This window comes from Lampetra fluviatilis, chromosome 33 (assembly GCF_964198595.1).
Source record: "Lampetra fluviatilis chromosome 33, kcLamFluv1.1, whole genome shotgun sequence".
NCBI lineage: Eukaryota > Metazoa > Chordata > Hyperoartia > Petromyzontiformes > Petromyzontidae > Lampetra > Lampetra fluviatilis.
The window spans coordinates 8,753,998-8,766,615 of record NC_136307.1 but is presented as its reverse complement, the minus strand read 5'-3'; the positions used below and the strand labels follow the sequence as shown (position 1 = coordinate 8,766,615).

At 47.1% G+C, this 12,618-nt stretch overlaps 1 protein-coding gene across 1 annotated transcript; it reads right to left on the bottom strand.

Moving 5' to 3' along the window:
- Positions 1-4,274: 4,274 nt before the first annotated feature.
- LOC144944036 (suppressor of cytokine signaling 5-like) lies at positions 4,275-9,744 on the bottom strand. The gene is made up of 2 exons (XM_078872053.1): positions 9,563-9,744; positions 4,275-8,329 (listed from the first exon to the last, which is right to left on the bottom strand). Exon 2 carries the CDS (start codon positions 8,308-8,310, stop codon positions 6,451-6,453), a length of 1,860 nt encoding a protein of 619 aa, XP_078728179.1. The 5' UTR covers positions 8,311-8,329; positions 9,563-9,744; the 3' UTR covers positions 4,275-6,450.
- Between the last annotated feature and the right edge of the window lie 2,874 nt (positions 9,745-12,618).

Genomic DNA, 12,618 nt, shown 5'->3' with positions numbered 1-12,618 from the left:
TTTGACGTGGTGAGCCAGGACAGGAAGGACTGTGGAGTGGACGTGGAGATGATGGCCCAGGGCAGGAATGAGCGAAGAAAGGGGAGCAGGACACGTCAGACCATGAACGAGTAGGAGAATGCCAGGGAGAGGAGGAAGCAGATGTATATTGCAGCCCGATTGGTACGACCTACAAAGCGAGTACGATTCACGTGCACTTAAACGGATGCTGCCATGTGGTTAATGATAAGCACGCTGAACTTGTAATCCAGAGATGGCCCGTTCAATCTCCCGGAGCGGCGGATTAAACAATGGGGATGGTTATTTTTTTACATTCATCTCCCCCTGCCTGTCCACCCCATAAAACGGATCCCACCGCAAATAATTGTCGGTCGGCAGGTCAAAAGTGGTGGGGTAAAGTGTAAGTATTTGGCTGCAATAAATGTCCACAAGATAGGCCACTTCGTTGAGCTATCATTTGTGGCCAGGTCGCTTCTGAAAAAAGAGCATATATAGTCTCAATGGGCCTTACTTGGTAAAAAAAAAGTTAAATTATTTAGTTTAGGTACCCCCGCCTCTTCCAATACATCTAGCCAGCTTGGAAGAGGAGACCAAAAATCTCTGGGAGGGGGCTTTCTAGAGCTCCCTCTCGTGGAAGCGACTTCCACGAGCAGTGGCGCGAGGAAGAAATTGCGGGGCTGCACCTTTATTATTTTTTACACTTTAAAACACGTTTTACTCGTAATTTAACAACTGGACAGCCACCGCCCGAAACCATTTCCCCCCCCCCTCAGCTGACCCAAGTGCGACCTCTGCCCTGCAAGAGTAAGGTAACGTGACATCTGTTTTTCATCCCGGGATGGATGACCGATGAACTATTAGTGGTCACCCCTGCTGATAAAATAAGGCACGTTGCGACAAAGAGGGCAACGCGTTAACAGGCGGCTTTAAGAGGGTGCCGAGTGAAACTGCAAATTTTTTTTTACTTTCAAAACTTGAAGCCAAATTATTCACGTACGCCGGGCCGGGTACCCGATTCTCAGGGCAGTAGCGATTGTTTGTATAGTTTGTTCTTTAACGTGTTCCAACCTAAATAAAAGTATTTTCAAGTTTGCCCGTCCATCATGAGGAGGCATGATAAGCGTCTTAAAACCTATCCAATGTGAATCCTACTTTTGACTAATGTCGTGACACTATTAGGGACTGACCCTACAGAAGAAAATGGACCGTATTGATAAAAAAAACGCGTTGTCGCCCTATCCGGAGCGAAAAGGTCCGTTTGCAAAAATGCACAAATGCCTTTTGCCCTGGCAGTGTCCCCCGCCAGCTTGTCGTCTGCGAATGCAATACTTCCGACAAACGCGTGTTGGAAAGCGTTGCGCAATCCGTGCGTATGCAATGATTTTTCCTAACTCGTCTGTATGCTCCGTGAGCCCGAGTGCAACATTGGCATGAGCCTACGTGTTAAATTGGCATACAATTTGCACAAGTTGACAACGTCAACACTTACAAACATCGAATCGATGTTGATTGTTCAGTGCATAGTTCCACCGGTGGTGGGGTTTTAATGAATATGATGCTCACCAATTTATATAGCTTTAAAATATATTTTTTGTGAATGCTATATACCTTGTGACCCACCATGTTAAGTCTATACAAGTTTACCAAGTTACCTCTAGTTGAATACAATGTCACAATATGCTTCTTAAAACACATCTCATGTAACAGGGTCTTGGAGAAATGTAATCCTTTAATGTGAAAGTATTGCACCTATTGACACAATATCGGGAGACGCAGTCATATCACATACTGCATTGTATCGAGTAAAGTATGTAACGATGCAGAGAATCGATCAAATTATGTATGCTCACGAGACAAGTGTCGAACTCTAGAATCAATTACGAATCGTGTAATTTGTATGATGTGGTAAGGTTACTTTTAGGTCAACAGATTGAACTAAATTATCTTAAGGAGACAGGAGGAAAATATAAACAATGAAATGGTAAAAACAAGACTAACATTATCTGGTTGTTGAATCGAATCTTGACCTCAAATTGTGACAATTCACCAGATTGCTAAGGGGTGGAGTGGTAAATCACCACATGCCCACTATTCAGTTCAGATGTCTAAGAGTTACATTTTGCTATTGGTGTCATGTTATAGTAGAGCCCACGAAAGTGGATGTCAGAGCTACTTCTGAGATCCCTTTAAATGACCACTGGTTTACACATTAGGAGGGCATCACTTCCCCACTCGGTCTGACACTCACAGCAACCTTCATCGCCTGAAAGTCAAATGACTATTTTTTTTATTCTGAGCTGGAATTTAGTGCAGAATCAAACTTGATGACATGCTTTTTCCGTGCAAACCATTGGTGACCATGTTTAGATCATCCACTCACGACACTAATTAAATGACTGGCAGTTACCTGGATTCGAACCCAGTTTCTCAGTAGTATCAGCTGAGTAAACTAAACCTCCGAATCCACCTTAAGTTAATTGTTTTTTTACTCCCGTGTGTTCTCCCATAACGCATGTTTTCATAACGCGAATTGGACACAACACGATTCATGTATTAGGAAACACTACTTTGTTTTATAACGCAGGTGCGAATTCGTTATAATGCAATTGAATGAACTACGTCGCGCGAGGACCAAGGGGTTGTACGGCTGCTTCGGCGAAGCATCACAAAAGGCAGCATGCTGGATGCTTCTAGATGCTACCCACACGTCTCGGTCTTTGTTCAGCCTGCATACGCATCTCACGCGTTATGGCAGTGTGCTTTACCCCTACATTATCATTTAATATAACGCGATATTTCAATAACAGGCCATTCTTCAGTAACTTAACTACCCACGTTATAGGAGAACAGACTGGACACCTCACAACTCCCCGAGATACCTTTTTTGTCACATTTGCAAACCGTCTCCGTTTCAAGTTGAACGCACGGAATGGGGACGAGTGGGTGTTTTCCAGTCTGCCTGACGGACACGGCAAGGCTACCCCCACCAAATATGAATATGCAAACGACAACACTCACTCTTCAGTTTGCAGTCTTTGGAGTCCAGTGGCATCCAAGCCCGTCTCCCACCGTAGGGATCGCAGCGGAGCGTGGAGGTCATGACCTTCTCTGGAGGTCTCTCTTCTGCTTGAACATTCGTGCCCCCTTCCTTATCCTGTGGCGAGTGCTTGGGCACAACGCTCGTGACGGATGCGCACGCGGTCGCCAATGTGTATGAAACATCGGTCCGAGAGCAGAATCTCTGCGGTGCAACACTGAATTGCGATGCCAAGTTAAATGCCCAACACGCATTCGATAAATGTTCGACAGCACATGGCGCTGGGATTGTACACAAAACCGTAAGTGCATTGCTCAGTCTAAGCAGTTGTAAATATCCAACATCAATTTGGGGAGCGGGATAGTGGAGCATTGCGCTATGAACCCCAAAATATTAGCTTTATTTCCAGCCACGGTTAGCTATATTGGCGAGTGATATATGAACTGGTCCTTGACACCCTTCACTAGCCCGTACTGACCAGCATGAAGTATGCTCAAACAACCCCTGACCGAAAATACGTGGGGTGGTATTTATTCATCCAGAAAAGGACCGATACAGACATTCAACATAAATTTGGCACACGCACGAGGTTTCGAACACCCGATACAGACCATAATCGCCAAATAGTTAGTGCGACAAGATATTGCTCGCCCGTCACATATACGCGTAAAAATGCACGCAAACATCACCCACAAGGTAAGTGAATTATTTTTTATTCTCAGTAACATGAATGGTTGACACTGCAGCTAACATGTTATGTATTGATCAAACAAATTAGAAGAATAATTTCTCTCGATATAACATTGAAATATGCTCTGGTGCAGATGGCATTTCCTGTCTATAGGAACTATGCTACTTTAGTCGCCACTCTTATAATAATCAGCCATTTCGATAACGTCGCAGTGGCATACCAGCCTGTTGAAAGGTCACATCGCAAGGCACAGTACCGTTGAACTCACAGCTTCCTTTTGAATCTCCTTGCACTCACCCCACGTCAGCAACACACACATCACAGCCATCCAAGAGAGGCAAGATTAGCACCAGTGTAAGAAATTATTTTTTGACTGGAAGTGCACATTTTAGTTGTTAAACCTGTGGCATTAAAGCAAAGGGTTTTTGGGTTAGACCGTAATCCCTTCATATTGCAGCACAGCTTCCAACCTGAAACCATCATCGTCGTCATCATCATCATCATCGTCGTCCGAGCGATGCCCATTACGGGGGGGGGGGGGGACTCGTTTTTAATGCCACGTTCACCTACTCCGGTGACAACTCGCCACCGCCCGTCACTGCGCCACCGGGCACAGCAACCAAAAGCGTTCCAAACGCCGCTGTGAAAAACAGCGAAGGCTCGCCGCCTTCTACTTATACAGAAAAGGGGAGATGCATTCAATAGAGAATGGCTGTTTGCAGTAATATATGGCTTTGTGTGAAGCCAAAGTAAGAGCTGCTGTTTTACCCCAGAGTACAGGAAACACCATCGACACATTGAAAGTGTTTCTGCATAACTTTGTCGCACAGCATATACAAGCTACACTGAATGAAAAACTGCCGATCGGGTTTTTTTTCTCCTCTTGTTGCATATATTTTCAGAAATGTTGCAAATAAAAGGGAAGGAAAGCGGCTGCCTATTTTGTCAAAACAGCAAAAATAGCATTCTGCGATGATGAATGGAATAACCTACGTCTCAATAAAGGTTTTTTTTACGTAAAAGCTATATACCATTTATTCTATGATCCTTTAGTGCGAGATTTTTTTCTTCTTCTAAGTTATCTATTTAGCACCATTATATGTAATAATACAAGAAATATACACAAGCAGGGGGTGCCTTTTTTGATGCATGAAAAGATTACAATGAAAGGACAGGAAATCAGTTATGGTGATACATGTTTAAGCTCCGTTAACGAGCAAAAAACAAAACAATTACAATTTAAATTGGCTCGTTTTACAGCCAATCCTGCCCGGTCGGCAGTCTAAATCCACGTAACCGCAAAAAAAAAAATAATGTCATCCCCGATTTCCAAACGAAAAATAAACTTTGTTTATCAACATTCGATACTGCAGAAATAATACATTACTGCATTAAGCAACATTTTTTTTCCGTAACGTACTTAGAGAGAATCATTGTAGTGCCTCTGAACTTCTAAGCACATGACCGAGAGTGCAAAGAGAAAAAAAGAAAAACAATTCCCAGCGACGACTTCAGCCAAAGTCATTTCAAAGCAAAACCGGCAGTGTTGGTCAACAAACCTGTGCACAATTGTGTGTACGCCAGACTTGTTGAAGCAAATACAAATTCGAACGCGCTAGGTTTTATAAACTTGTGCGCCAGAAAAAAAAATGATTGGCTCTTTCAGACCTCCGGACGGGCGTAAACCGGCACTTGACCAAACATAGTGAACTCGACAAAAAGCCATTCACATCAAGATGCATGCAAGTGATGCATTCAGCGGCAGCAGCTACTAAATATTAGTCAAGCAATTAACGTCTTCTCTTTTTTTGTTGTAATATATATCCTACAATTGTTTTTTAAGTTCAATTTTTGTATTAAAAAATAATTTGATATAAACATATTGGCTTACATAGCAACGAAGCACTATGCAACAACAACAAAAAAAGAACTAAAAAGTAAAATACATCTTGAGGTAGGAATTTACACAAATAAATGCATTAATGTACCTTTGAAAAGGCGGTGGCAGCAATCACAGCAAGAGCACAAAGCAAACTAAATGTGTCATACCTAGCGTTAAACCACGACTCTCTTTGGAGGCATGCAGCCAATCACATGCTAGTATTCCTGACCACGTGGATTTTTATTTATTTATTTTTCTTCCAAAATTCACCGCCGCTTCCCCCCCCCATATAAAATTGACGAACGGCGTCATCGGTTTCTCGGTGACGGCGCGCCCTATGATTTATCGCTGAGAGCCGAATGATCGTTCATACTTGTTGTACACAAATGGTTGCACACAGCCCATCCAACGCTCCCCGATTTAAGCTCAAGTGAAATGGACAGCCTGTATGGTGAAGTGCTCGTTCATGCCCTTTTCCATGGACAGCTGTAAACAATATAGCTTTTTTTTTTGAAAAATGCATAAGCTGGCATGCCCAGATAACCTCTCGTACTCGAACTGAAGCAAACATTCAGTTTTGATGCATTTTCTTTTCTTTTTTTGTACTGCAAACCTGCCGAGTGTCAACTTGGCGACCAACCAACAAACGTACATATTACATACATACACACTGTGCAAAAGCTCCCCAACTAGAGAAGGGGCGGGGTTGGGGGGAAAGAGGGGAATAGAATGGGAGAAAGAGGGGGTGTGGGGAGAGAAAGAAAACTCAAACGAAAATTAAATCACCAACGACGTCGCCAATAAAATAAAAAAAACGAGCGAGAACGATCGTGCGACGGGCTACTTGAGCCAACCACGCGGCGCGTCGAGCCGCCGCACGCGAACCTTCTGCTTGTAGTGATATTCGCGCAGGTACTCCTTGAGCGCCTGCGGAATGGGCAGCGCCTCCGTGCTGTCGTACGTGACACGGCTGCAGATGACCGCGCGGCACAGGCGCTGCAGCCCAAAGGGGAAAGTCCTGGGTAGCGACGTCGCGAGCAGCGGCTCGAAGAACATACACGCGCTCGGGTCCTTGTAGTGGCGCAGCAGCGTGGTGACGGCCGGCGCGTAGAACACGCACGGGTCGTGCGCGTCGAAGCTGAAGTTGTGGTTCCACTGCTCGACGCGTGCGTGCAGCGAGCGGCCGTAGCGCCGGAAGCTCACCGAGAAGAGGTAGTCCTCCTGGGCCGAATCGCGCAGCAGGAAGGTGCCCTCGGGACGGTTCTCCAGCAGCGCCTCAGCCTGGTAGCGATCCATGACGCCCCAGTAGAACGAGCTGTTTGTAATCTCCACCAGGTCCGGCACCAAGCAGTGGATGTAGTCGATCTGCGTGTGCACGCGCTTTGAGGCGGCGGCCATCGCGCCCGGCTGGTACAGGAGCTGGCCCAGGCCGCCGATGCCACTCGGCACCACCGAGGGCGGCTCCTCCTTGGTCCGGTTTCGCCGGGGATGAAGACACAGCGCCGTGTTCTCCTCGTCCTCTGAGAGGCACTCCCCGGTGGGCCTTGGCTGAGTTCCAGACGCCCCCACCACCGCCACCGCTGCGGCCACCGCGGTTCCCCTGGCGTCGCCCACGAGCTCGCTCATCCCCGGAGCCAGCTTGGGGCCCAGCTTGTAGAGTGCATTGACACGACTGCTGGCCTCGAACGTGTGGATCTGGGCATCTGGCGGTGGGTCCACACCCTCCTCGATGCTCAGCCGCCTCCGCTCCCTCAGCAGGTCCTCCTCGTCCTCCGGTGAGTCAAAACTGCCTGGCAGGAAGAGGCTCTGCGAGCGGCCGACTGGCGCCGTGTGCTGCTTGATTAAGTGCCACTTGCGTGCCAGTTCCGTGCCGGCCGGGAATGGGCAACGGTCGAGCATGAGCTCCGAGAGGTGGATCTTTCGTTTGTTGGAGAAAGGCCCGCTCGTCCCCGCGGAGCCCTGCAGTCGGGACGGCGATGTCGAGAGCAACGGCGGCGATGCAGGTCCCGCGGTAGCAAGCCTCTTGCTCTGCTGCGGCGCTCGCACGGGGAAGCAGTGGCCCATGGTGTCCTTGAGCCGCTCACGGAAAGAGCGATTGTGCATGGTGCGCTGCTGCTGCGCCAGGGTGTGCTCCGTGCACGGCGCATGTTGGTCGTCATCTGAACCCACGTCGCCCAAAGAGGTCACGGCGCTGCCGTGACGCCGCTCACGCAGGCTTTTTGTCGAGCCTTCCCGATCGGCGGAGGCAGAGTCGTCTGACCTCCGGCATGCGTTGCGCTTCTTCTTGCCAGCCCATGGCGCGAAGCGAAAGTACGAGTCCACGAGTGCGCTCACGCCAGCGGCTTTAGTCTTTGGCTTGGCCCCCAGCTCTTCAGGGCTTTTAGAAACGAATTCCAAATCTGTCTCGACCTCTGCGTATGGGCGAATGGCGTCGTGGTCGATTTCATCAGCGTCCGTACAAACTTCTATTACCTGGGAGCCAGAGGAGGATGGGAATTCCCTGTGGGTCCCATCATTGTCATTCCCGCCTTTGTCCAAATGCGGAGCTAATTCCGACACGGTTAGCTGGTGGCTGCCTTGCTCGTCTGTGTCTCTGGGGTCGGAAGAATCATCGTCAAATGGCATGGCCCGCTCCTCCTCTGCAGATAAAGCTTGACATGGCGATTTCAAGTCATCCAATGTTTCCTCAACCTTATCCATGGGTGTGAGTCAAGCGTACCTGAGAACACCACAGACATTACGATACTGGTCAAAATAACATAAGGCTTAGATTTTACATGCAATTACAAACATTTAGTAAAGTGCCTTAACGAATTTAAAGGTTGGTGCAATGTTAGAAGAAATGTTAATCGCACGTGATATGTACGATCCTCAACTTTATTTTGAACTGGCCACGTATCACACGTGGCTAATTTTAGTTATTAAACAGACCACCTTGAGCACGTGGTTAATTTCTAATTATTACTGTTTTAAGATCCGCTGGACCAGTAGACGGGGACGAATTTGCGATCAAGTGGCCAGTGGCAAAACACCTCCAGCGATTTATTTTTTGTTCCCTCAACTTATACACTCTCAAATAACAAAACCATCTTAGTGTTTTATCTAAACGGGCCATTGAAAATAAGAACTGGAAAACAAACTGAAAGCCTCTGCAAATACCGAACTTACCCAGTAAAACTACTTTTTTTGTCAAGTAAATTTCTCTTAGATTTCAGCCGGGCAAAGTATGTGATGAACTCTTGAACCCTAAAAACTTTTTTTAAAGATTCCTCGAGAGGCTTACACATCCCACGCCTCCCCCAAACTCTCGCTATATACAATGACGACGATTATTATATTCTTATTTACATGTACCGTGGCAAGGATGGGGTGAGCGATTGGGCTTGCCGTCACTTGCCTCAAAGAACCTTAGCGACTTCCACTGAACCTACAACACCCCCGGCAGCCTCGCTCGGAGTTACCTGCGGGGGGACTTCGCTTAACTTTTAGAGCAGCGAAAAGGGGGGGCCGAACACAGGCGGCAGTGATCTCTGGGGGGCCAGGCACGCAGATCTGGCCAAGTGTCAAATTGGGCTGCCGCTCCCCGCTAACCCGGAGAAGCAGAGAAGTGTGGGGGGGTTGGTGGTGGTGGGGGGGTGTAGATCTGAACCATGTTGCGTCGTCCAATAACAGCACCAGCAGCAGCCTTCAACGTCTCTAACAACCCCAAAGCAATAACCGCATCGGCAGAAAAATGTTTTTAAAAACCACCTCGATAACAAAAAAAATCGAAACAAAAAATGCATCGCGGCCTTACACGGCGAAAGCCTCGGTCTGTCCTGGGCAAAGGTACCGAGCGAGGCGCGCCGTGGTCCGCAGAGCGCAGGCGGCCACCACCCCCCCTCCCCCTCATCCCTCTCCCCATACTCGATGTCGGTTACGCATCACGGCGGCGACGGCGACTTGCGCTCACCTCGCCTCGTCCGCGACGGCCCTCGTCGTCGTCGTGGCCCTCGCCTTATTCGCGTTGTTCCGAGGCGCCGATGCCGTGACCGCGAGGTGCAGGGGTGGGGAAGAACGGAGGGCGCCCGACGGGGAAGAGGGGGGGGAGGGAAAAAGCGAAATGGCGCTCAGACAATGGCAGCGGCGGGCGACGCGGCGATCACATTTCCCACTGCACACGCGCGCGCGGCGCACAGAGCAAACCCCCCGCCCCCTTCTTCTCAACCATCCCCCTTCCACCGCGTGACCGCGCGCTGGGCCAATCGCGTGCGGGAACTGCGAGTTGGGGGGGGGAGCGCGCTCGCCTATCCGCAGTGGGAAATAAAAAGGCGGGGCTGTCGTTGTCTCTAAAGCGGAACGAGGTGACGTCACACCGTTGGGGGGCGGGGCTTTGTCTCGCGTGGTGGTGGACCATGGCTAGATGATGATGGTCGGTGGTGGTGGTCGGTGGTGATTTGCTGCGGACAAACGAAGGAGCAAACGATAAGGGGTTCAGTTCGAAGTGATTCAGCTGTTTGATTGCTTTGTCCGAGACTTGGTGAATTTGAGATGCACCCTCCTCCCCCCCCACCTCAACCACCCAACCCCACTCGAACACCCACTTCAAGCGCCCACCTACTCACCCAGCCACCCCGCTCACCCATCTACACCCCACCCATCCACTCACTTAACCAATACCATTCGTCACTAAGTGACGGTGACGTCACCACGGCGCCTGTGCCAGGCTGGGTGCACTTTGAGGCCACGTGAAGTGTCGAAGGCTCGCTGGCAGGAGGACTCCGGACAGACTCAGATGCCATGGGTTGGCTGACTGAGATGACTGGTAGATGCACCAGCTGTACCCCCGACTGTGCCAACTTAACCATCACTCACAAACTCACTCACAAATGTACATTTTGGGCAGTGCGAAGATTGCACGGTCAATTTTGTTCGTAATTGCAATCGCTCACAGATAGAAAGTGGGGTGTTTTATTTTTCACTTGTGAATTCGATATCCGCATCTTGTGCACAAGTGGAAATAAAAGACTAGACTCACGAAATGTCAACTAAGATTAATCCTGGTCCCTTGAGTTATATCTAAATGCATCAAGCACTTGCACACACGGGTTTTTAATTTGGAGCTTTCGTGACTGCAGGAATTACTCTTTGGTTATTTCGATAAAGTCACGTATAAAGATAAAATAATAAATTACTTTACCTAAAAAACCAATGAGTAATCCCAGGTCATTGTTGCAAATAAGACTCATCCTGGTCCATTGAGTTAAATCTAAAATAAAAACGGTCTCTTTACTTTTCACTTATTTTACATATTTGTATGTATCACTGACCTTTCTTATGCTGTTCGTTGTACACGGCTGCACTTTATTTTTACACGCGGTTGCAATTTACTCTGCTCAGTTAGTTGATGGTAGAAGGTGAGGGCGTGACGGGTTTCTTTTTATCATTCTTTGTGGCCCTTTGCCCCCTGTACCGTCCCCGTTCCGTTGTATTGTGCACCGATGCCTCCTTTATTGAGGGCGATATTGGCACGGTAAATAAATTAATATTACTTAATTGAGTTCTTACCTGGCTAAACAAAATATACACTTGAAGCTAGTCATGTTACGTATATATATCAATTGACACACAGGTTCCAGGACACAATTGCAAACGAGAAGTTCGATCGAGTGACGTTCTCATTTGATAAAAAGTTTTCATTGTTATGTGATGCTAAACTGTATTCGAAAAAAAGTTTTTTTTTCTGGCTGGATTCCTGGCTGGCTGGCACGCAAGTCTGCCACAGTGGCGAGATATTAACTACCATGACATGTACAAGAGGTTGTGGGTTCGATCCCAGCCATGATGCCTGTATATTAAGAGTTTGCATGTTTGCATGTTCTTTCTGTAGTCGTGTGGATTTTTCTCCGGGTCCTCTGGTTTTTCCCTCCACATTTAGAAACATGCGTTTCGAGTATTTGCTTAAACTTCCACATGATAATCCACTTCGTTAAGCTATCATTTGTGGCCAGATCGCTTCTGAAAAAAATCTCAGTGGGCCTTACCTGGTAAAATTTAAAAAAGTTAATAAATAGTAATAATAGTTATTTAAGATAAAAGTGTTACTGGCTGGCTGACAAGGAGGGGTGGAGGGACGGTCGGTCACGTCCAACATACGTGCGGATTTACTTGTTGAAGCAAAACTCTCCCTTGTATTCAGAATGGTTTTATGTAGGTCGTGGGACGTTTAAATACATTGCCTGGTCATAGAATGTGAGGTGGCAATGCAGGCAGTACAGCAAGTGGGTCGATGAACCATTTCAGCATTACCCCATCCTATGATGCTTGGTGAGGTTTCTCTGAGTACTCAAGTCAGGCTTCCTCCCGCAAGAATCCAAACTCTCACGAATGGAATTGGTCCAAACATCCCTATATTAATAGTACCATTTTGATGATTGAGAATCATCATCAGCCATTGTATATCCATGCCGCCGACACCGCTCACAATCCTACGATGTACCGTAATTAATAATCCAAGATTAAGTTCCTGATTGCAAACCATATTTTTTTATATTTATGTGGACAATGTGGCATTTTTTTTACAAACCGGAATCGTCTGCTTGTTTAATTAGTTTACTTAAATTTTTTTTGGCAAAAGACACTTCGAAATCTACACATTTGTAAATTTTGTTTTCACTGATCTCTGCTTTTAAGAAGGGCAATTGCCTGAAGCGTCGCCTCTTATATCTTGTTCCATTTATGGCAGTGTTATATCCAAATGTGAGTTTTTGTTAATTTTGCTGCTTGTACGCCACTGCCAACGCAATATCACACAAAAAAAGTGGTTGCTATTAATATTAGAATTACAAAATACATCTGAATGCGCATACAAGTTGTGGATTTTTTTAAAACAGGAAGCAACTGTCGTATGCGTTTAATTGACGCGATTTTGGTTTAACAAAAAACAACAACTTTGATATGGGAAAAAAAAGAAATTATAAATGACTGGGACGAGTGACGACAAATTCGCGCATGTTCTGAGCCCACGCC